At 32.9% G+C, this 22,891-nt stretch overlaps 1 protein-coding gene across 2 annotated transcripts in view; it reads right to left on the reverse strand.

Moving 5' to 3' along the window:
- The window catches only part of LOC111060598 (28S ribosomal protein S18b, mitochondrial), a 47,170-nt gene extending 24,577 nt beyond the window's left edge, over window positions 1-22,593 (reverse strand). The window contains exons 1-2 of one of the 2 annotated variants that reach the window (XM_039432457.1): window positions 22,344-22,593; window positions 2,359-2,518 (exon numbers count right to left, since the gene is read on the reverse strand). In XM_039432457.1, the coding sequence (XP_039288391.1) occupies window positions 2,359-2,518; window positions 22,344-22,427 (244 nt within the window). In that variant the 5' untranslated portion in view covers window positions 22,428-22,593. The remainder of the gene's footprint in view (window positions 1-2,358; window positions 2,519-22,343) is intronic. The other variant, XM_039432458.1, reaches the window with a different exon arrangement.
- Between the last annotated feature and the right edge of the window lie 298 nt (window positions 22,594-22,891).

Genomic DNA, 22,891 nt, shown 5'->3' on the forward strand with positions numbered 1-22,891 from the left:
TTAACAGATACTCCGGAGTAGAACAGGATAGAAGCAGAACTATTGAAGAGAAAAATTAAACAAGAAAAAACGTCTATTCATGTTCCTAGAAGAAAGTTAATGAAATGTGAAGACAAGGCAAGCAAGTCTGAGAAAAAACCGAAGAAGCAGAGAAAAGAAGAATCAACTGACAATGAATTTGAAGACATGTGTGAAGAAGAAGAAGAGATGAGTGCATGGGGAATAGAATCTGATAGTGACATTGAAAATGAAATGATTGATTTAGATGGAACAAATGTCAATGAGTCCGATTTTCTATTAGTTAAGGTAGCAGGTAAACGATCAATCAATAATTTGTTGCCCAATTAATTGAAAAAATCTCTTCAAGAGAATTTAAGGTAAGCTTCTTCAAAAAGCAAACAAGATCCTACACATTTGTAAAGCCTGATATCCAAGATATAAGAGAAATAACAAATGAAGAAGCAATTTCTAAGTTGCCTCAACCTAGCACTGTAGGAGGAACGAATAGGGCAGTGAATATTTTTCGTTTCAAATTCAATTTCGACAAGTATAATATGGGGTAATATTAAGGGAGGAGTTTAAAATCAAATGACATGACCTGAAATATAAAATTTGAGTATGTATATTGAAGTATTTCATGCATTAAAAGTTTGTTACTGACGACATAGTGTTCTCTTTTTTGCCATGTCCACAACTGCCCCAGACCTGTCCACAACTACCCCGTGATGGGCTACTTATGGACAGGATGTAAGGGTTTTGAAAAATATTTCTTTCAGGTACTTGGATCAAAGTTTTTTCAAATATGTGCACAAGAAATCTTGAAATGAATACTGAAGTTGAATTTAAAAATGATTTGGTAACATTTGATCCATAAAAAAAAAAATACAAAAATAAAATCTGAATTTTGTCCACAACTGCCCGCCTCTCCCCTAGTTATTACAATAAAAACTAACAAGTAGCTCTATAAAAATGAATAAAAAAATTGCCAAAGAGATGCACAAGCTCTTGTTCATATCATTGGCAAGTCGAAAACTTTTCAGACTACCATCGCACATGTGTAATGCAATAAAAAATTTCAAAAATACCTGAAATTGAATTCAATGAAGAAATTCATTGAATTTTCTTCTGAAAAGGAAGATCTAAATAGAAAGAAGTAACTTAGTATATGACCGCGGAATCTGAGACATACAAAAAGTATATTGAAAGAAGAGGTCAAGACGAGTTCAACCTTGTATTACATTGTTGTCGATTTCGAAGTATTATCAGAAAAAGCATGACGGGTAGTTGATTTTTCTTCTATTTTTATTTTCAATAATTTTTTGTGCCTACATTAAGTTCAAAAATGGTTAATTCTCATGTAAAATGCAATGGGGAATTCAATGAAAATGGTTTGTATATCTTCAATATTTCCTTGAAATATTATATAAAAATAAATATGAAAACAGAAAAGTGCAAATTTTTCGCTTTAAAAGAGGTCAACTTGTTCACTTGGTGATTGATACATATTTCAAACTATATTAGATTTTGTGAACAATAGATTCTGAAGAAAACATGACGCACGAAAGGTGTAAGAGCCGAAGACTATAGATTCTACATAAAATTTGCAACAAAAATATCTAGTAAAATGTTCTTATACTATATATTTTTCGATATTTTTAAAAACGTCAATAACTAGAAAACTATCAGTCAACATCTAATTTCAAGGATATGATTGAAGAGAGAAGGCAATTTCCAAAAAAAATAATATAATTTGTCCCTTGTTTAACTTTTATGAACGTTCAAACTGTCTTCAATAATTTGAAATTTTATTCCTTTCTTCATTATTTTCGTTAATGAAGAAAGCAAACTGATTGGTCTATAGTTCTCAGTGAGTTTTCTATCACCTGATTTGAATAGAGGTTTGATTTTGGCAATCTTGAACAATTGTTGAAAAACTCCCTCGCGAAAACATTTATTTATGATGGATGTGAGGGGATAGGCAATGTAATCGGCTACTATTTTTAAAGTTTTACTATTTATACCATCAATGCCTGGACATGTAATATTTTTCAGACTAAGTATGGCCAGAGAAAACTCCTATAATTATTGTATTCTGTGGTTTGGCATTTTTCATTTGAATTTCATTTACCGGTTCCAAGACAAAAGAGAATTGAATAAGAACATTTTACTGGATATTATTTGTTGCAAATTTAATGTAGAATGTATGGTCTTCGGCTGTTACACCTTTCGTGGAACACTCTGTATAGGTCTCTATGCTATATTCCGCGGCTCATATACTAAAGTGCAGCCCTTCGGTGGCTAAATGCCTTTATAGTTTAGGAAAAACTGAAATATTGAATCTAGTTATTAAAATCATACCTTTGCTATTCATGTATCTCACACTGGTTTCTACAGGAATAACCTTGGTTCTGTCCTTCGAAGGATCTCGAATCTCATCATCACCATTTTTGCTTTCATGTTCAATTTTTTCACAGAAATCTGTCAAACTCAAACTAAGGGCGCGATTAACTGCAAAAGACTAGAACATTAAAACTATAAGTTTATATATTATTTATTTACATAATACAAAATGCGGCATCATAATTTCCTTTTTTGAAATGCTTACTATTCTGTTTTTTTATGACATAGATAAGTGCTAGTAGTCAAATTCGAGAGTCGTGGTTTTGAGGTTTGAGCTTCAATTTCGCAATCTCCAAGGAGTTCAGCATGCAAATATGCGTCAGCCCTTGGGCTTTCTGATCATTCTGTGAGGGGATTCTTCACGAAGACCTTCATTTCCATCCATGCAAGATGGACATAATTTACGAAATGGCTGTTTCAAAGTAATACTTCCCAGAAAACCTTATCTCAATTAGAGGCGATTTTCAATGGCCGGCTTGATTTCCTGATTTGCACCCGTATATTTTTCTGTGGGTTTTTTTTTTGAATCCCATGTCTCTATGCACCTTCCAAAGACCCTCCAAGAGTTTAAGAACAACATACAGATGGAAATTGCCAGAATTACACCTGCAATGCTTGAAAGGGTGATATCAAAATACTATAGCTTAAATAGGTACTCTTAGGGCCGTTTGCACAGTTTAGTTTAAACTAAATTTCATTTTAAACTGGATAATACCCATATCAAGTCTTGTCAGTTATAATGCGGTTCATTTTTAGTTCAAGCCACCAGCTGATTGATTTCAGTTTAAGCTTTGACTGTGCAAACGGCCCTAAGTGTATCCAGAGTGGGGAACGTCACCTCCATTATATACTCTTGAAAACTACATGAAACCAAACTTTAATTACATACTGTAATGGTAATATAGATTACAATTTTCTCGTCTGTGAAGTTTTGTTTTCTTATCGCTTGTTGCCTGATGTCATCAGTTTACAGCGTGAGAACTGGTGATATCGGTCCACTACTTGTCTTCTCTCTCACTTTATTATTGAGAGAGAGAGAGAGAGAGAGAGAGAGAGAGAGAGAGAGGAGAGAGAGAGAGAGAGAGAGAGAGAGAGAGAGGTATGCTTATGAGGGGAATTAATTTTTGTCCTCTATTAATTGGCAAGCCTGATTGAGCTGTATCCAAGATTTTGCTAAGGCGTTGCTCGTCACTTGGAAAAACTTTGGAGCCAGGGAACATCTGCGTATCTCTGCCCGATTTTTTAGTTGCAATTTATTCTAGTTTTGGTTTCTAGTCAAAATATGTAGTCGATCATTGGTTGTGACCAAATTGTACATATTCTTCAGTATTATTTTTTCTTCTATTATGCTTTAATAAATTTCATGTAAAACTAGGAAAGAGAGAGATACGAAAATGGCTCGATTTTATTCTTGAACAATTTCCGCTTAGAGCGGTTTACGAGTTGACGACCCACCGCCTTCACAATCGACCAGGAACCCTCGAATCATTATAAGGACGGCCGCAGTGGATTCTAACAACGGGCTCTGTACTACGAACTCGCAGGACGAGTCAGGGACAGCAACAAACCGTCAGTATCAAATCAATACAATACCCAGTGCGATCAACGGAACAAGGTATGAAAAAAATAATTCATCGTGAAAAGGTGTAAACAGGGAAAACGAAGTGGATTATGAACTGTTTCAAAAAGGGGAGGGGTTCGCCAATACAGACTGTGTTTGGTGTGATTAGCATTTCTAAAAATGTTTAATCACCCCTGACACAAGTCTTTGGGGTAAAAATAATGAAAGGCGCTTAGGGACTATAAATTAGATTTAATAGGTTGATTTTCTGTAATGTGAAGAACAAGTTGGTCTTGTAAACTTGTTTTGTTTTAGTTCAAATTTTACTAGAGTCCTAAAGTTCCCGTTTGAGTAGCTTCTCAACCTTAGATTTTGTTAAATTTCTTGTTTGCTGAAATAATTTATTATTTTGAAGATCTCTGTATTAATCTTGGCTTACCTGATTTCTTAAGGCTTTATTATCTCTAGTCAAAATATTTCTAGTCAGTTGAAATATATTTTGTAATGTTCACAAAATCAGGTCCATTAAAGTCATATCTCTCTCTCTCTCTACAAATATGTTGTGCATTAATGAGTCTCCTTTCCACACCAGATAGTAAGTCAAGTAGTCTTTATTTTGTTACGTGATTCAAAATTTATTCTAAATTTTTACTGCCAACCAAAGAAATGTAACAATACTTACATATCGAAAATAGAATAAAACTTTTCAGACTCTTACAATGCGTTTTATGAAATTTTGAAAAAATGAAGTTATGATGCCGCACCCTGCATGTAATTATATATAACTTAATTTAAAATAAAACAATACAAAGCATAGTACACAAGGTATAAATAATTTCAATGCTAATAATCAAATGTTACTTCTGAATAGGTTTTTACTATCTTCTTTTAATGAATATTACTGTATCAACTTTGAGTTAACTTCCAATAAAGATAGTGATGAATGCACTCAAAGTAATAGCATGATGTATACTTGTAATACAACAAACTGAAATGTTTTCATGACCTCTAGGTAATAGAAGCCATTAAATGATGTACAAATCAAATCAATCTATTTTCCACATTGCATGACACAAGAATCTAAAATTACATAGATTTCATTTATTGTTAGTGATATATTATTACATTAGTGTTCTTTTATAGATAGAGTTGAATTCCCCCAAGAAGACTGACTATACGTACCGCGTGTGTGTGTGTGGGGGGGGAAGAGTTCGGAGTTTATAAAAAAATCATTCTAAGCTTCTGTTTAACACATTGCATATGAGGAATCCAACTCAACACAAGTGGTGATTAAAAATTACAGAAAGACATTATGAAAGAAGAATTAAGTTGGACAATTTTGGAAGTGCGATTCAACCTTATAATCAAGATCCAGAATTTATCTGGCGTAAGTCATGAGCCTAGGTCCTGAGAGCCCACTTTTATCATCATGAATATACTACTACGGTACTATAATATTTCATGGCAGAATTTCAGTTTTTTATTTCAATATGTTCAAGGAATACTAACGAGTGCAACGAGCATTTGTGTTAAGAAAAAATGGATCTTTATCACGATATTTTTCTCAGGCTACTAGTGTTTCGGATGGACACGTTAAATCGTCGGTCCTGGCTACCTAAAAAGCAGTCGTTAGGTCATGACAGAGGCCCTGAAATCGATCACCTGCGACCTGAGAACTCCGACACCAGACCTGAGCCAGCCAGGTCACTCGATATTATTATTATTACAATTATAGAAATGAATTTAACGAAACTTGCATTTTTAGTATTTTGATAAAGTAATGTTTGGTTATTATCTTATATGAAGTGAACGAAAATTTATAGTGATGAATACTAATATAGATCTTACATGCAACACTACTAGAAAGATAAGAAAATAATCATAAGGTCGAAGCTATTGTGAGGTCCACGTTATAATGGCAGTGTTTGATTGGCAATGGTATTGCTATCCTTGTCTATCATTCAAAGCGGAAATAATAATTAATTAACACAATATTTCATCTTAATTATGAAAATTATGGAATTATTGAAAAATATAATTTCTTGCTTAATAAAATATGATTGATTATTTTAAACAAGATTGAACCCGTCAATATTACATCAATATCCTGTATCAGCTACCGTCTATAGAAGGCAATGATAAAACAGAAGATCGGCAACGTTTTTCTCCTATTTTTCTCCACTGCCATCATAACGTGGACCTCACTATAGTTCATATTTAGGCTCAAATCACACTTACGCGAGGTCGAGAAAAGACTCGACTCTAGTCGAGAGCATGTGTTTTCAAATGGTGACAGTCGCGGAGACTGGTCTGAGTGTCACCATTTGGAAACACATGCTCTCTACTAGTAAGAGCCGAGTCTCTTCTCGACCTGAGTCGCGTACGGCTCAACTCACACTTACGCGACTCAGGTCGAGAAGAGATTCGACTCTAGTCGAGAGCATATGTTTCCAAATGTTGACACTCAGACCAGTCGAATATAGTCTCCGCGACTACCACCATTTGAAAACACATGCTCTCAACTAGAGTTGAGTCTCTTCTCGACCTGAGTCGCGTAAGTGTGAGTTGAGCCTCAAGGTGCAATTCCTTAGAGGCGTTCTAGCAGCGCAGCTATAAGTAGGAAGCTCTTGACGCAGTTAGGCCTGCTTATAACTGCGCTGATAGAACGCCTCTAAGGAATTGAACCTTGAGGGTTCAAGGGGGATCAAGGGGAGATTCAAGTCTAGTAGCCTCTAGTTCATGTTGCATAATCTTTGCAAAACTTCATCTGGGAGTCGATTTTTACATTCCTTTCTGTCCAAAACGTAAATTTTGACTACTTGAATCTGATCAATATTGCATAGAAATGTTCATTTGAAAAATATAAAAATGAAGAGTTAGTCGTGTTTCTTGGATCCTAGTCCTAGCCAGACCAGCTTGAGAATAATTGGTTTTGGTTCTAGATTCTAGGTACCCAGAAGCGTCATTTCACGAAAACAACGAGTCACAGACCACAAATACTCTAGCCTATACCAAGGATAATTGTCTACTGACACGAATTTACATTGGTCACAAAGTAAAAGGGATTCTCCTTCTCTGCGAGCAAACTCTCAGCTATTTTCAGAGACATCGACTCAATTTTTTTTCACTTGAAAGAGGACATAAATTTGAAGCTGGGAAGCCCAAATGTTATAAAAGAATTTGAATATTGAATATGATAATTTGAAAACACCGAAATGCAGTCTGTGGTCACCAGGGGAGATTGCTGTATTCAAGTTATTATTGAAGATATCAACTCAATTTTTGTTATTTAATTGAAGAAAGAAAAATAATAATGAGTTTAAACATAAATTTATCTTCAAATAACATATTTTAACATTAGAAAAGTCAGTTTAAATTTCTGATCTGAAGCAGGACTAAGGTTAGGTTGACAACTGTCATAGCAAAGAAGAGTAGATCCTAGATCAGCTGTTCAAGGAAACCGATTAGATTTTTACTTTCCTTGCCCTATTACTACCATAGGTAAGGAAAGTATTGCTTTCCGAAAAAAATTAAGGTATCCCACTTTCTAAATTTCTATACGTTTCAAGGTCCCCTGAGTCCAAAAAAGTGGTTGTTGGGTATTGGTCTGTGCGCGCGTGTGTGTGTGTGTGTAAGTGTATATGAGTGTATGTGCGTCTGTGTACATGATATCTCATCTCCCAATTAACAGAATGACTTGAATATTGAAACTTAAAGGTCCTTACACAATAAGGATCCGACACGAACAATTTCGATCAAATGGGATTCAAGATGGCGGCTAAAATGACGAAAATGTTGTCAAAAACAGTGTTTTTCGCGATTTTCTCGAAAATGGCTTCAACGATTTTGATCAATTTTATACCTGAAATAGTCACTGATAAGCTATATCAACTGCCACAAGTCCCGTATCTGTAAAAATTTCAGGAGCTCTGCCCCATCTATGCAAAGTTTGATTTTAGATTTCCATTTATCAGGTCTCAGATATAATTTAAACGAAAAATTTCGAGTGGAAAAAATTGAGCATGGGAATCTCTTCAATTAATGTCCAGTAACATTTTCACCTAAAATTAAAAATAAGCTTGAAATTTGAGAAAATGTAATTTTCAATTCAATTTCAATATTCAATTCCAAACTTTTGGCAACAATTGATTCTATTAATTCATTCTCTAAGAAGAGATAGCAGAGATATCTCGTGTGTATCCAGCGTTATTGAACTGTCACCAGCTGGCTCAGATCTTTGACTTGATATGCGCGTTTACACTAGCGTCAGGTGATCTATTTTCATAACGGCAAGGAAAGTTGTGTGAGTGCGCCACACCAGATTTTTTAAAATTTTAGTCATTTAAAAAAAATTAGTCATTTTTTAAAATTTGAAATTAGTCATTGTTCGATTAGTCATTTTTTTTAAATTTGAAATTCAACGATTTGAGAGTAGACGTTTTACCAGTTCTTCGAAAAGTGAGTTTCAAATCAAAAAGTTATTTTTAAATTATTGAAAACTATATTTTCTTGACAATATGAATATAATTGATTATTATTGACAAGAATAGACAAATATTCGATTAGATATACTGGGAATGTTAGCTACTGTAGAAGGCTGTGATTATGAAGAGAATTCACAACCCTGTCCCTATAGTGAGGTTCACGTTATAATGGCAGTGAAGAAAGATAGGAGAAAAACGTTGCCACGTCTCTCCATTTTGCCACTGAGAGTACACAGCTGTTACTCAATTCATCCCATTAAATTTGATCTAATAATAATTATCATTTCCTTGATAAAATAATCAATTTAATGTCGAATAAATCAAGAAATTTTTTTTATTTTGATTCAAAAATTTGCTTTCATAACCGAGATCAGATTTTTATTTTTGTACAAACCTGGAATGGCGGCTAATTAAAAAAGCTGTAAAACACCAATCTAAATTTCAAAACAACAGAAGTTGAGTTATTTGGTAGGTATTCTATTCCAATTTCTTTCAAAAATAATAGAAAAATTGAAATCCTATTTAAAATAAGTAATTTCAATGGAAATAATTCTGAAATAGCCTATCAATATTATTTATACCGGTAGGAGTAGGTCTAACCTATACGTGTAGGCTAACTGAAGCATTGATGAAGTTAGTTATCAACTTTTAAAATGTCATTTCAGGTATTTTAATTTGGTTTTCTCATAGGGTAATGTCTAAAAATTATTTCATTGTTTCAAAAATACATTTTAAATCAATAAATTGTTTCATTAATTTAAAAAGTAGCCCATGTGAATGAAGTGTTTTTATTTAAATCAATTACACAACTAGTGTAGGGTACTAAAGTATTTTGATAGAATGAAAAAAAAATGGCGGCTGAGAATTGTTTGTTTACTTTTTTACTGTCAAAAGTAAAAATAAAATATTCTGGCAAACAGACAACATTGCAAAGCTAGAGAGAGATAGCGCTATCTGTTTTGTTGTATGATAGAAAAGGACAGCAACAGTATTGTCAATCATACACTGCCATTTTAACGTGGACCTCCTTATAGTCTTCCATTTTCACTGACTATAAAAATAAAATTGCACTACAGTATCGATTCATGTTATGTTGGATTGCTCTTTTCATAAGGTACAATCAGGCACCATGTTCCTGATCTTTCCTAACCTAAGTTTTTTTCTACTTCATGCTTTGCCCAACTTTATCTTTTCTAACCTATAACCTCTCCCCCGACAACTACTTTTTCTAACCTAACCTTTTCTAACCTAACGTTTCCTAACCTAAGCTTCCCTAACCTAAAAGGTATATGTGACTAATTATGATACAATTGTATCTCAACTATTTTTAAAGATATCGACTATTTTTTTTTCAATTGAAGAGGAAGAAAAAATAGTGTCGGTGATATAAATTTAATCCTAAAAGACTAATTTGAACATTAAAAAAACAAGTTTGAATTTCTGAAGCAGAACTCAACAATGAAGAATGAGGTTATGTTAACAATGAAGTAAGAAGCCAATGCAACAGCTGATTGAGATACCGCCTAGTTAAAGATTTCAAAATAAGCAATTACTTGAATGAATGTAGGCATCAATCAATTCAACTTCTTCTAGAGTGATTGAAGAGTAACTGCAGGCAAGCATGGACATTGAAATACCATATAATTGATTACTACTTGATGAAATAGAAATAATATATTATTCCAGGAAGTTTTCATTAATTTAACAAGAGAGTTGTTATAGCTGATTGAAAAACTACAGAATTTAGTATTTTTGTTTTTGTAATCGAAAAATTGTAATGTTCATTATTATTTGTATTCTTAATAATTCTTGGTGACTTAAAATTTGCCAAATCATATTTTTTATTGAGGGCGATTCCAATTAAACCAGTCTCGAGTCATTTACAGTTATAGCAATTAAGATTATTGAATAGAATTGAACATTGAGATAGGATTCAACAATTGAGATAAAAGAGATTTTCCAAAAGGTGGAGTCAAGTTTGTTTTTCGGTAATTCTTCAAAATTATAATTATAATATGTGAATATTTCCTATTTTAGTTATATTGATGTGGACTATTTCTTCTATGTTTAGTTTTGAAGCATCTAAATTTGAAAATCTACTTTGTGAAAATACTTGAGGACTAAAAATTTTGTGAATTGAAGAACTAAAAGACTTGAACTATTTCAGACTATGTGTTATCCAAAATTGGGAGAGGAATAGCCCAAGGTTACCTTATTTTTCCTCCCCCTATCATTTTGATAATGTAGTTATTGTATGAATGAATAAATAATAAAAGATATGAAGTTTTGGAGTATAGAAAGAACTTTGCAGTTTAGAACTAGGAGTTAAAAAAATGGTGAACAAGGTTCAAACCTTTACTTTTGAGCACATTTTCTTATGACAACAATAGATATTCTAATTGAATGAACTCTTGAATCAAGTCAAAACATTGCTAACCTGACCAAGTCTGACCAAAGCTAAGCATTACTAAGCCTGAGACAAGACCAAATGTCTCCTAACCTAAGCTTTTTCTAATCTGAGCTTTTCCTGACCTAAGATTTTCTAATCTGAGCATTTCCTAACCTTTGCTTCTCCTAACCTAAGATTTTCCCAACCTAAAGCTTTTCCTAACGTTGGCTTCTCCTAACCTAAACATTTCCCAATATTAGATATTCCTAACCTAAGCTTTTCCCAACCTGAGCTTTTCCTAATCAAAGCTTTTCCTAATCTTATCTTCTCCTAACCTTAACGTTTTTAACCTAAGCTTTTCCTAATCAAAGCTTTTCCTCACCTTAGCTTTTCCTAACCTGGACTTTTCCTAATCAAGGCTTTCCCTAACCTGAGCTTTTACCAACCAAAGCTTTCCCTAACCAAATCTTTTCCTAACCCAAGCTTTTCCTAACCTAAGCTGTTCCTAACCTTAGCTACTCCCAACCTTAGCTTCTAGTAACCTAAGCTTTTTCTAACCAAAGCTTTTCCTAAACTTAGCTTTTCCTAACCTGGACTTTTCCTAACCAAAGATTTTCCTAATCAAAGCTTTTCCTAACCTAAGCTTTTACCAACCAAAGCTTTCCCTAACCAAAGCTTTTCCTAACCCAAGATTTTCCTAACCTAAGCTTCTCCTAACCTTAGCTTTTCGTAACCTCAACTTTTCCTAACCTAAGCTTTTCCTAGCCTAATCTCTTCTAACCAAATCTCTCCTAATCTTTTATTCCTAACATAATCTAAACCTCCCCAACCTAAGGTTTACCATCCTCAATCCAACAGAGCCTAACTCAAACTAACAAATACAGCCCAGCCCAACCCAAAATAACATAACCTAACTTTTTCCCCAACCAAGCATATCACAACCTAATCCAACAAAGCCTTACCAGATGCCTGAGGCTTGCTCAGTCTTCATCTGGTAAGGTTTGGCAGTCACATCAAACTTTGGTAGGTAAGGTTTCATCAATAGCATTAGATACAGGAGAAAATATGGTCAGCATTAATGGTTAGCTCCATATAAAAATATTCTCGACATTTTTCAGGCAAAACCCAGAACTTTTTTTAATTTTTTTCAGATTTTACATCAACTTCAATTATTATCAATACCTAAATGGGCCTTCACAATTTTAGTACCCACTGGAGTTACCAATTTTTCAAAAAAAAATCCAATCATAGGGAAAATGTATATTGAATTATTCAAATATACAATATATGTATAAAATTGAAGTTTGTAAAAAAAAACATTAAAATGAATATTGAACTCTTGAATCAGTAATCAAACAAGTGATAAACAGAATCATTCTCATCGAGCAATTAGAAAAACCAAAGACAACTATTTAGCATGCTTACTTATGACTTTAGAGCAACAACTCTATAACTATAGTGAGGTCCACGTTATAATGGCAGTGAAGAAAGATAGGAAAAAACGTTGCCAAGTCTCTCCATTTTGCCACTGATTGTACACAGCTGTTACTCAATTCATCCCATTAAATTTGATCAAATAATAATTATCAATTCCTTGATAAAATAATCAATTTGATGTAAAAAAATAAAGAAAAAAAATAAAGAAAAAAATTTTTTTTTATAATTTGATTCAAAAATTTGCTTTTATAACAGAACTAAGATCAGATTTTTATTTTTATACAAACCTGAAATGGCGGCCAATTCAAAAAGCTGTGATACACCAATCTGAATTTCAACAACAGAAATTAAGTTATTTGATAGGTATTCCATTCCAATTTCTTTTAAAATGATAGAAAAATAGAAATCCTTTTTAATATTTTATTTTATTTTGTGTAATTGATGTTGTAGTTTTAGTTTTTTTGGGAAATAAACATTTATTTATTTATTTATTTAATATAAGTAATTTCAATGGAAATAATTTTGAAATAACCTTTTAATATTATTTATACCGGTAGGAGTAGGTCTAACCTAAACATGTAGGCTAACTGAAGCATGGATGAATTCTAGGATGGTTAGTTATCAACTTTTAGGGCCGGTTTCCAAGCTTGCAATCTATAAATTCTGGACTTACAGAGTCCAGGACTAAAATAAGCTCTCGTGTCTAAATTGACTTTCTGAGTCACGATTTTATCTTCTAAACTCTGGAGTCTATCAAGTTCTCGACTTATTTGAGTCCAGGACTTTAACGCATTAAACATGAGGGAAATCCACAATATTTTGCTGTTGTATTGTTGGCATTATAGCAAAACGGAAACAGCTGATTGCAGCGGGACAACTCAAATGAGCATGCTCTAAAAATTTTTTTTTCAATACATTTTGATTTCTTTGTAGGCCTATTCAAAGCAAAAACCTTTGAAAGGTGAATGAATAAACATTTCATTTTACATTATGTTATTATTGATCATTGATCCTAACCATTGATTTTGGAATAAATTTTTTTTTAGGCTATTGAGTTTGAAAACGTATTTGTTTTGAAAAAAAACTGGAATAATAATTTATTATTGTTATATTATAAATATGTTGAATATGACATCGATTAATAAAATTCATATTGGAGAATAAATTTCAAGGCAATCCTTGTATTATTTTTCTTGAACATTTTTAGGTTATGTCACAGGAAAATGAGGTTAGTTTTTTATGGATAATTCTGATACAATTATATTCCAAAATGAACTTGCAAACTATAAATTATATGGCTTTTTATCTACTCAAAAAAAAAAACTGAATTGTGTTTGCTTAGTTAAGTCTAGAACTTGAATTTAAACCCTACCCCAGTCGAGGGTTTAAAATCACGCTGTTCTAAGTCCTGGACTTAACAATTTTTGATAAATCCTTGACACGGAAAGAGGCGAGAATCTAATTCTGGACTTATAAGCCCTTCACTCAGAAAGCGTAATTATAAACTCCAGGGTCTAAGGTGATCTCTAAACTCCAGAGTCTATTCAAGTCCTCAACTACGTTAACGCTCTGACTCGGAAAGCCAATTTTCTGACTCCAGAGTTTAAAGCCAGTTAAAGTCTAGAACTTAGCTAAATCCCGAGCTCGGAGACCGGCCCTTAAAATGTCATTTCAGGTATTTTAATTTGTGTTTCTTATATGGTAATGTCTAAAAATTATTTCATTGTTTCAAAAATATATTTTAAATCAATTATACGACTTGTGTACCAAAGTATTTTGATAGAATGAAGAGAAAAATGGCGGCTGAGTTACTTTTGTACAGTCACTGTCAAAAGTAAAAATAAAATATTCTGGCAAACTGACAACATTGCAAAGCTAGAGAGAGATAGCGCTATCGATTTTGTTGTATGATAGAAAAAGACAGCAACAGTATTGTCAATTGTACATTGCCATTATAACGTGGACCTCACTATAGTAAAGAACATTATAGGTTAGGCAAAATTCAATATTTGTTATTGATACTGATATTAAATTTCATCATTAGAAATTGTTATTCAACTACAGACACCTTTTTTCCTCTTCCATTTGAAAAATAATTGAGTTGAAATCTCTACAAATAGATGAGATTCGAATGTGCTGTAATTAGTAACGTTAGCCCAAAAATGGCTAACCTAAATTCTCTCAATCAAAACTCCTACAACTCATCGAATAACTGTGTAAACGCCTACTCTCATTTCGTAGAATTCCAAACTTAAAAAAGTGATCTATTGGTCTCCTAAACAGAATACTAGAATAGAACAGCTGATCTAACTCATGTACTCTATGCAACGAGCTATTATAGTAAACAACTATAGAGTGGCTGTTGGTGTCAAAGACCTTGTACACACGTCCGTACAGATTCGCGCGAACAATCGTATCTACACATGCCTCGGCATTCACTGTACGTCCTTGTGGACGCGTTCCACGTATGCCACGTATCTGATTTGCAGACGACACGAAGACATGGTAGATGTAAATTTTCCACATCATGGTAACAATGGCGTCATTCCATTATTAAAGATAATATTATTACAAAATGCAGCTGTATCATTTATTTCAATGACTTGTATAATAAAATCGAAAAAAGCCTAAAACTTAACAAATGATGTTGGTGGGTTGAATGATTGTAGGTTGAAGTAAGGAAATGAATTGCTACATGACATAAGATATGAGATTGTCAATTCAAACTTTATTAGGATGTCAAAACATTATTTTGTTAATAAACTAAATCTAATTCAACTAGTTATCCAAACAAATGATACCATCATGAGGGAAGCAATAACTTTACAAGAACGATTTGCCCTAACTTTGAGATTCTTGGCATTAGGCGATTCATTTGTTGGTTTGCAATATCTATTCTGAATCTCAATAAAAAATTTCTACAATAAACTAAATCTAATTCAACTAGTTATCCAAACAAATGATACCATCATGAGGGAAGCAATAACTTTACAAGAACGATTTGCCCTAACTTTGAGATTCTTGGCATTAGGCGATTCATTTGTTGGTTTGCAATATCTATTCTGAATCTCAATAAAAAATTTCTTCAATAATTCCAGAAGTTTTGATGACCAAATCAAAGCACCTATCACTGTCCTACAAAATTGACAGTCTTCTTTAACGAAATTAGCCATAAATTGAATCAAATACTAAATCGCTGCCCATTTTGAACTAACTCTACTCATACACATAACAAAACAAGATTCTCCAAGAGATTAGCTTCAAGATTTACCATTAAGGAATACTAGTTCAAAGTTTGAATAAATCTCTCTATGTATAGCCTAGCTATCTGAAACATATAACATATTGAAGATTTCAATTTTAATTACCAACTCTGATTGATAACATAAAACAAACACAAGATGATTTGATAGCCACAGTAAGATAATATGTGAGCTTTAATTTTTTGTAGGAACCCTGTAGAGAAGCTATTTTCACTTAAATTATGGAGTTATAAATTTGTTAATCATGATTCAAATCATATACTCCAAGCATGTTTCTATTTGACAATCCACATATCCTACAAAATTACAAAAATCCTACAATTTACAATTTGATTTGTCATTCATTAACCTAATTCCAATGAATTAGGTCAATGAATGACGTCTTCAATGTTAACGTTTTGCCTCACCCGTATGGCAAAAACGCGTCCACACGTACATTCAATGCTCGTCCGAGGCGCCTTTGAGCACGCCAAAATACCGACAGGGTTCCGGTTCGCCCACATGCCTCAGCGAACAGTGTCCAGACGTGCGAATGCAAGCCCATACACGTAAACGGTGTACACACGTACGTTTGCCTCGGGTGAGCATACGTGTATGGGCTTGCATTCGCACGTCTGGACACTGTTCGCTGAGGCATGTGGGCGAACCGGAACCCTGTCGGTTTTTTGGCGTGCTCAAAGGCGCCTCGGGCGAGCATTGAATGTAGGTGTGGACGCGTTTTTGCCATACGGGTGAGGCAAAACGTAAACATTGAAGGCGTCATAACCTAATTCCAATGAATTAGGTTAATGAATGACAAATCAAATTGTGATCCAATAACTAATTGTAAATTGTAGGATTTTTGTGATTTTGTAGGATATGTGGATTATCAAATATTTAAATAGAAACATGCATGGAGAATATAATTTTTATCATGATTAACAAATTAAGAACTGCATAATTTAAGTGAAATAGCTTCTCTACAGGGTTCCTACAAAAAAGTATAGCTCACATATTATCTTACTGTGGCTATCAAATCATGTTGTTTGTTTTATGTTATCAATCAGAGTTGGTAATTAAAATTGTAATCTTCAATATGATATTATATGTTTTAGATAGCTGGGCTATCCATAGAGAGATTTATTCAAACTTTGAACTAGTATTCCTTAAAGGTAAATCTTGAAGCTGATTTCTTGGAGAATCTTGTTTTGTCATGTGTATGAGCAGAGTTAGTTTAAAATGGGCAGCAATTCAGTATTTGATTCAATTTGTGGCTAATTTCGTTAAAGGAGACTGTCAATTTTGTAGGACAGTGGTAAGTACTTTGATTAGGTCATCAAAACTTCTGGAATTATTGTAGAAATTTCCTTTTTTGAGATTCAGAATAGATATTGGAAACCAACAAATGAATCACCTTATGCCAAGAATCTCAAAGTTAGGGCCAATCGTTCTTGTGAAGTTATTGCTTCCCTCATGATGATATCATTTGTTTGGATAACTAGTTGAATTAGTTTCAGTATATAAACAAAATAATGTTTTGACATCCTAATAAAGTTTGAATTGACAATCTCATATCTTATGTCATGTAGCAATTTATTTCCTTACTTAAACCTACAATCGTTCAACCCACCAACATCGTTTGTTGAGTTTTATTTTCGATTTTATTATACAAGTCATTGAAATAAATGATACAGCTGCATTTTGTAATAATTATCTTCAATGATGGAATGTCGCCATTGTTGTCATGATGTGGAAAATTTACATCTATCATGTCTTCGTGTCGTCTGCAAATCAGATAGCTTTCTGAATGCCGAGGCATACGTGGAACGCGTCCACAAGGACGTACAGTGAATGCCGAGGCAGGTGTGCATACGGTTGTTCGCGCGAATCTGTACGGACGTGTGTACAAGGCTTTATGCTCACCCGAGGCAAACGTACGTGTGTACACCGTTTTAAGGTCTTTGATTGGTGTACTTACAGCGCTCTCAATGTGTTACACCTCAATGTGTTACACGGCGAACTAAGGGCATCCAGACAGAGAGAGGCAAGATTTCAAGAAGAGCCAGTCTGCCACTGCAGGAATAGATGTGTTTTTTTTTATTCAAATTGATTTCTATCAATATAAAATTATCATTTTAATTATTGAATGAGGTATGTGTGAGAATATTTATCTCATTGAAATAACCTCTAGAATGTTCAGAATCGACTGAGGATACAAAATATAAATGTAGGTCTATAGGAGTAGGCTAGACTAGATCATGCAGACTATTAAAAAAGTTTCATAATTTTGTTTCTGATATTACTTACAAATTGAATTGCATATGAAACTACAGTCGAGTTGGATAGATTTAGACTTATTAAACATTTCAACTGTACACTTAATATATTATTTATTTGTATTGTGTAGATAATGTCAATGAAGTCATTCATCATACAAAAAGTTCCCACAGTCACAATTTTTTTGGTATGTGTTTGTATATATTGCCATTATTTTTTTGACTGCACTATCCCCAACGCAAGGTAACAAGAGGTGTTTTATGTTGAGAAGATAAAAGGAAATAGTGTGTCAAAATTTTTTAGTAAATGTCTACTATAGTTACGTTTATTCACATCTTTTGTAAGGACTACGGAGCAATATTATGGGCCAATTGTAGTGATTTCCATTCACGTTTTGGGTTACAAAAAAGAGCAATAAGAACCATGTATACGGTAATGTTCCTCCCCTTAAGCACTGCAAACCGCTATTTCTTAGATTGAGAATTATGTGTTTGCCGTGTATTTTTATTTTTCAATGTTTATTATTTATAAAGATTAACTTGCTCTCATTCTCTAGTCATTTTGATGTTTATGCTTTATTCACACAACACAAGAAATAGGTTGAACCTAGAACGAATATTGTCAGTATAAATCTAGTCATATCAGTTTTAGGGCTTGTGCAATTAGGTTTTATAATCAGTTACCGTTACATATAAAGAGGCTTACTAGTGAGTGAATATAAACTTAAAATTAAGGATTTTCTAATAACAAACCTGTTTTTATATTAATGATGAATATTTTGCCTTTAATATGGAGAATTTTGATGATTTCTTGTTTTTATGTGGTATGATTATGTTTTTTATGTAATAATTTGTGTAATTTTCTCATGAAGTGGCCTATACAAATTGTAATCTGTCTTTGAAAATTAATGGATTTTGATTTAATTTATAGCCTAAAGCTTGGTTTACACCAAATTTATTGACAAAATGTTAATAGCTTAATCCTTATAGATACTATTACATTGAACGGAACTTGATATTATGTTCATCATGTGTATGATAAGTTATGTTCAATCTAATAGAATAGGGATTAAGTTATTAACATTTTGTTAATAGCTTTGGTGTAAACCCAGTTTAATAGATTATAAACATGTTTTGTTGATCTGAGTAGCCTACTATTTAACTAAAACTCATAAAAATGAATAATTTTTAAGGAGTAGCCTACTATAGCCTTTTACTAACTACTAAATTCATGTAGGCTACTTACTAATAACTATGGAATTCTATTGTGCAAAATTTATATTGTTTGGTGCTAAAGAATGTTACTTAATTCAATTAACTATAAATATAACAAATCATTATTAGATTGTTCGTCTCTCGTTGGTTCTTTTATACCCATTTGTAGTCCAACTAGATATATATAAAATGTGTACATTAGATTTCACAAAGTAAACAACTATATTAAATAATGGAGAATATATTATTTTGAATATTATTATAATGGTATGTGGAATAAATGCATGCTATTTTGTTGAAAATGAACACTGGACATACAGCTTACATTCTACCAGAATAGTGTATACGTCTATTTTACATATTATAAAATAATATAATCAAGGTCTATAAAGAGACCATGACTATAATAGTATCTACATAATAAGAGAGAGTAGGGTTGTGTTTGTTCGTGTGTTTGTTCGCATCAAAACATGTCAACTTGTGGATTGCATACCGGAAAAATCTGGTGTGGTACACTCACACAACTTTCCTTGCTCATTGAACTGTAAGCCTCATTCTCAAACGAGAATAATTTAGGGGAATAACATCATGACAATTATTGGCGGCAACATATTATTTGCAACTACGATCATACTACTGTATATGTGTATATATAATTATTGTTTTCAGAGTACTTTTTCCTTCGTGTAAATTGTGAAATTCGATGATTTTTTTAAAAGTCGTCGAAACAGCTGTTCTACAGATGAAATATCTTGACTATGACTGTGTACTTTTTATAAACTACCTACCTACCTACCTCATGCACGAGATGGAGGTTACAAAGTCCATTTCTCAAGGATAGGGTGGACCCCCCATTAGTTTCCCAGGAAAAAGACTCATGCCAGTTGATAGATCTGATAAATATCTATACAGGGTATGAATTTGAAAAAAATCTTTAAAGCCGTTTTTGAGAAAATCGTGAAAAACATGGTTTTTAGTCATTATCCGCCATTTTTCTCAATGATATTACGGAGCTCCTGAAATTTCCCTAGAAATGAGACTCATGCCAGTTGATAGGGCTTATAGATAGCTATCTATGATATTAATTTGAAGAAAATCGTTATAGCCGTTTTCGAGAAAACCGTGAAAAACATGGTTTTTTCGTCATTATCCGCCATTTTTCTCAAGAATATTATAGAGCTCCTGAAATTTTCTCAGAAATGAGACTCATGCCAGTTGATAGGGCTTATAAATAGCTATCCATGGTATGAATTTGAAGAAAATCGTTAGAGCTGTTTTCGAGAAAAACATGGTTTTTTAGTAATTATCCGCCATTTTTTCCGCCATCTTGAATTGAATTTTATTGAATTTCTTACTGTCGGATCCTCATGGTATAAGGACCTTAAGTTTAAAATTTCAAGTCAATCGGCTGATTAGGAATGGAGTTATCGTGTTCAGACATACACACATATATATACACACACACACACACCACACACACACACACACACACACACACACACACACACACACACAGACCAACACCCAAAAATCATGTTTTTGGACTCAGGGGGACTTGAAACATATAGAAAACTTGAAATGAGGGTACCTTAATTTTTTTTGGAAAGCAATACTTTCCTTACCTATGGTAATAGGGCAAGGAAAGTAAAAACGGGAATGATTCAGATTTCATAATTTTGAACATAGATTCTAAAAATATCAATCTCGTGCATCTGAAAGCCCAATTTTCAATTTTCCTTCTAGATTTTTCAAAATTAATGTTCAAACTTCATTAATAGTACATACGATTTCATAAAAAAATCATCAAATCATATGGTCGGAATTAAAACATTTTGATATATTAAAGAACTGGATTATACACTTATACAGGTGTAAAGTAGTATAGGAAAATTATGTTTGACGCATCATCACGTCTTAACTACTAGACTGATTTACTTGAAATGCTGCTTATAAATTCTTAATCAACCGAGGATTCTTATAGGCCTATTTTCAATTCTTCTGGATTTCATTACGTCAAGTTTTAAAATAGACCCTTGCGAAGCACGGGTTACCTGCTAGTGATATATATATAATGATGATGATGATATACAAACTTGACTGGAATGAACATAAACATTAGCTTATATGTATGATCATGTTATGTCTGTTATGTGTGATGTTAGGCCGGTATTAGGCTGTAATAGTTCTATGACATGAAAAAATGATTTCGTACAACTTATTTTCAAAGACCTTAAAGAGATAATCTTTAAGGTCTTTGCTTATTTCATATGATCTGAATATGACAGAAATATTACCGTCCAATAGCGTCCTCAAGTTAGTTTGTTATTTTTTTGACTACTGTACCTATTACCGTATACTTTGCCTTCTTGTTTTGAACTTGGAGATATTGTAGATACTAAGTAAATAAGTACCGTAAGCTGGTATCAAAGAAACGTCAACATAAACTGGTTTTTCGAATTCTTTGTTCAAAATAACATAAAAATCCAATCTCTGAAATCATAATTTTGCAGTTACAGTATGACTTTTTATCTTGTAGAGCACTTGACGGCTAAGCAGTATCAACAATGTAACTAAGGCTTCAAGAAAAGCAATTCAAACAGTTAATTTTATGGATGCATAACAACTGTAAAACATATATTTAAAATTCTCAATAAAAATTTAATGTAGTTATTATTAAATATAACTGATTTGCGCCTTGTATTTTATGCAAGTTCCCATTATAAAAATAGGGCCATTCAAATTTCCCGCCGCTTCTTGCCTCTCTCTGTCATGGCTGCCAATGTTCAATTCGTAACAGGAATAGTGGCCACTCAGCCGCTCTATAGTTTACTATAATAGCCAGTGAACTCTAAACTAACCAGTTAGTTTAGAGTTCACTGATAATAGCTCGTTGACTCTATGATTGTCAGCCTAACCTATAATTTCCACTTTAGAAATTAAAACTGACATTATTTTAATAGAAAAATATGTATTCTTGAGGTAAATTTAGACTAACACGCTTTTTTATCCTTTTTCTTCAATCAAATAACAAAAATTTAGTTGATATCTTCAATAATAACTCAGATACAGCAATCGCCTCGATCAATCACAGACAGCATTTTGGGTTTTCAAACAATCATAATTAATGTTTAAATGTACATTTTCTAATTAAATTTGAGCTTCCCAACTTCAACTTTTTGTCCTCTTTAATTTAAAAAAAAATTGAGTTATCTCTAAAAATAGCTGAGATACAGAGTTCGCTCGCGCGGTAAAATTTAGCCAAATGATTTACTAAAGATAAAATATTCTAGTATTATGATAGAAAATATTACAAACTTTCTTATCAGCCAACTTACTTACTTGTGATACACTGATCTGATGGAATTTGTTAAAAAACAAATGGCCGGATAAAAGTGAACGTGACAATGAATGAAGGGAAAACATAATTCTGGTCGGGAAAAAAGTTATAGAACTAAACTTATAAAATATGAACTATTTCTTGGTCGACTAACATGCGAAAACAAAAATAATCACGAGGATTGGGATGATGCCATTTTGTTTCTTGGTTAGAAACTGTGGTTACGGTTACCTACCTGCAATAACCACAGTATACATACAGTACGGAAACTTGGCTATACCCTGACGCCAAAATCCGCCATCTTGTTAGGAAGCGCCGAATTGTAATAGCGTTGCTTACGAAACTACAAGGCTAGAACCATCAGGTGATCAGCTGTTCAAAAGCTGTTCAGTAAAAATGTGTTAATTTTGAATCGTGTAGGATAAATATTACATATATATATTATCAAAGCTTTTTTAGACTTAATATGATTCATAGCTGGCATACATTTAATAGAGAATGAGTTACAATTTATAAAATAGCGTACCCTGGTAGGTCTACAAAATTAACT

This window comes from Nilaparvata lugens, chromosome 7 (assembly GCF_014356525.2).
Source record: "Nilaparvata lugens isolate BPH chromosome 7, ASM1435652v1, whole genome shotgun sequence".
In the NCBI taxonomy this organism is placed as follows: domain Eukaryota; kingdom Metazoa; phylum Arthropoda; class Insecta; order Hemiptera; family Delphacidae; genus Nilaparvata; species Nilaparvata lugens.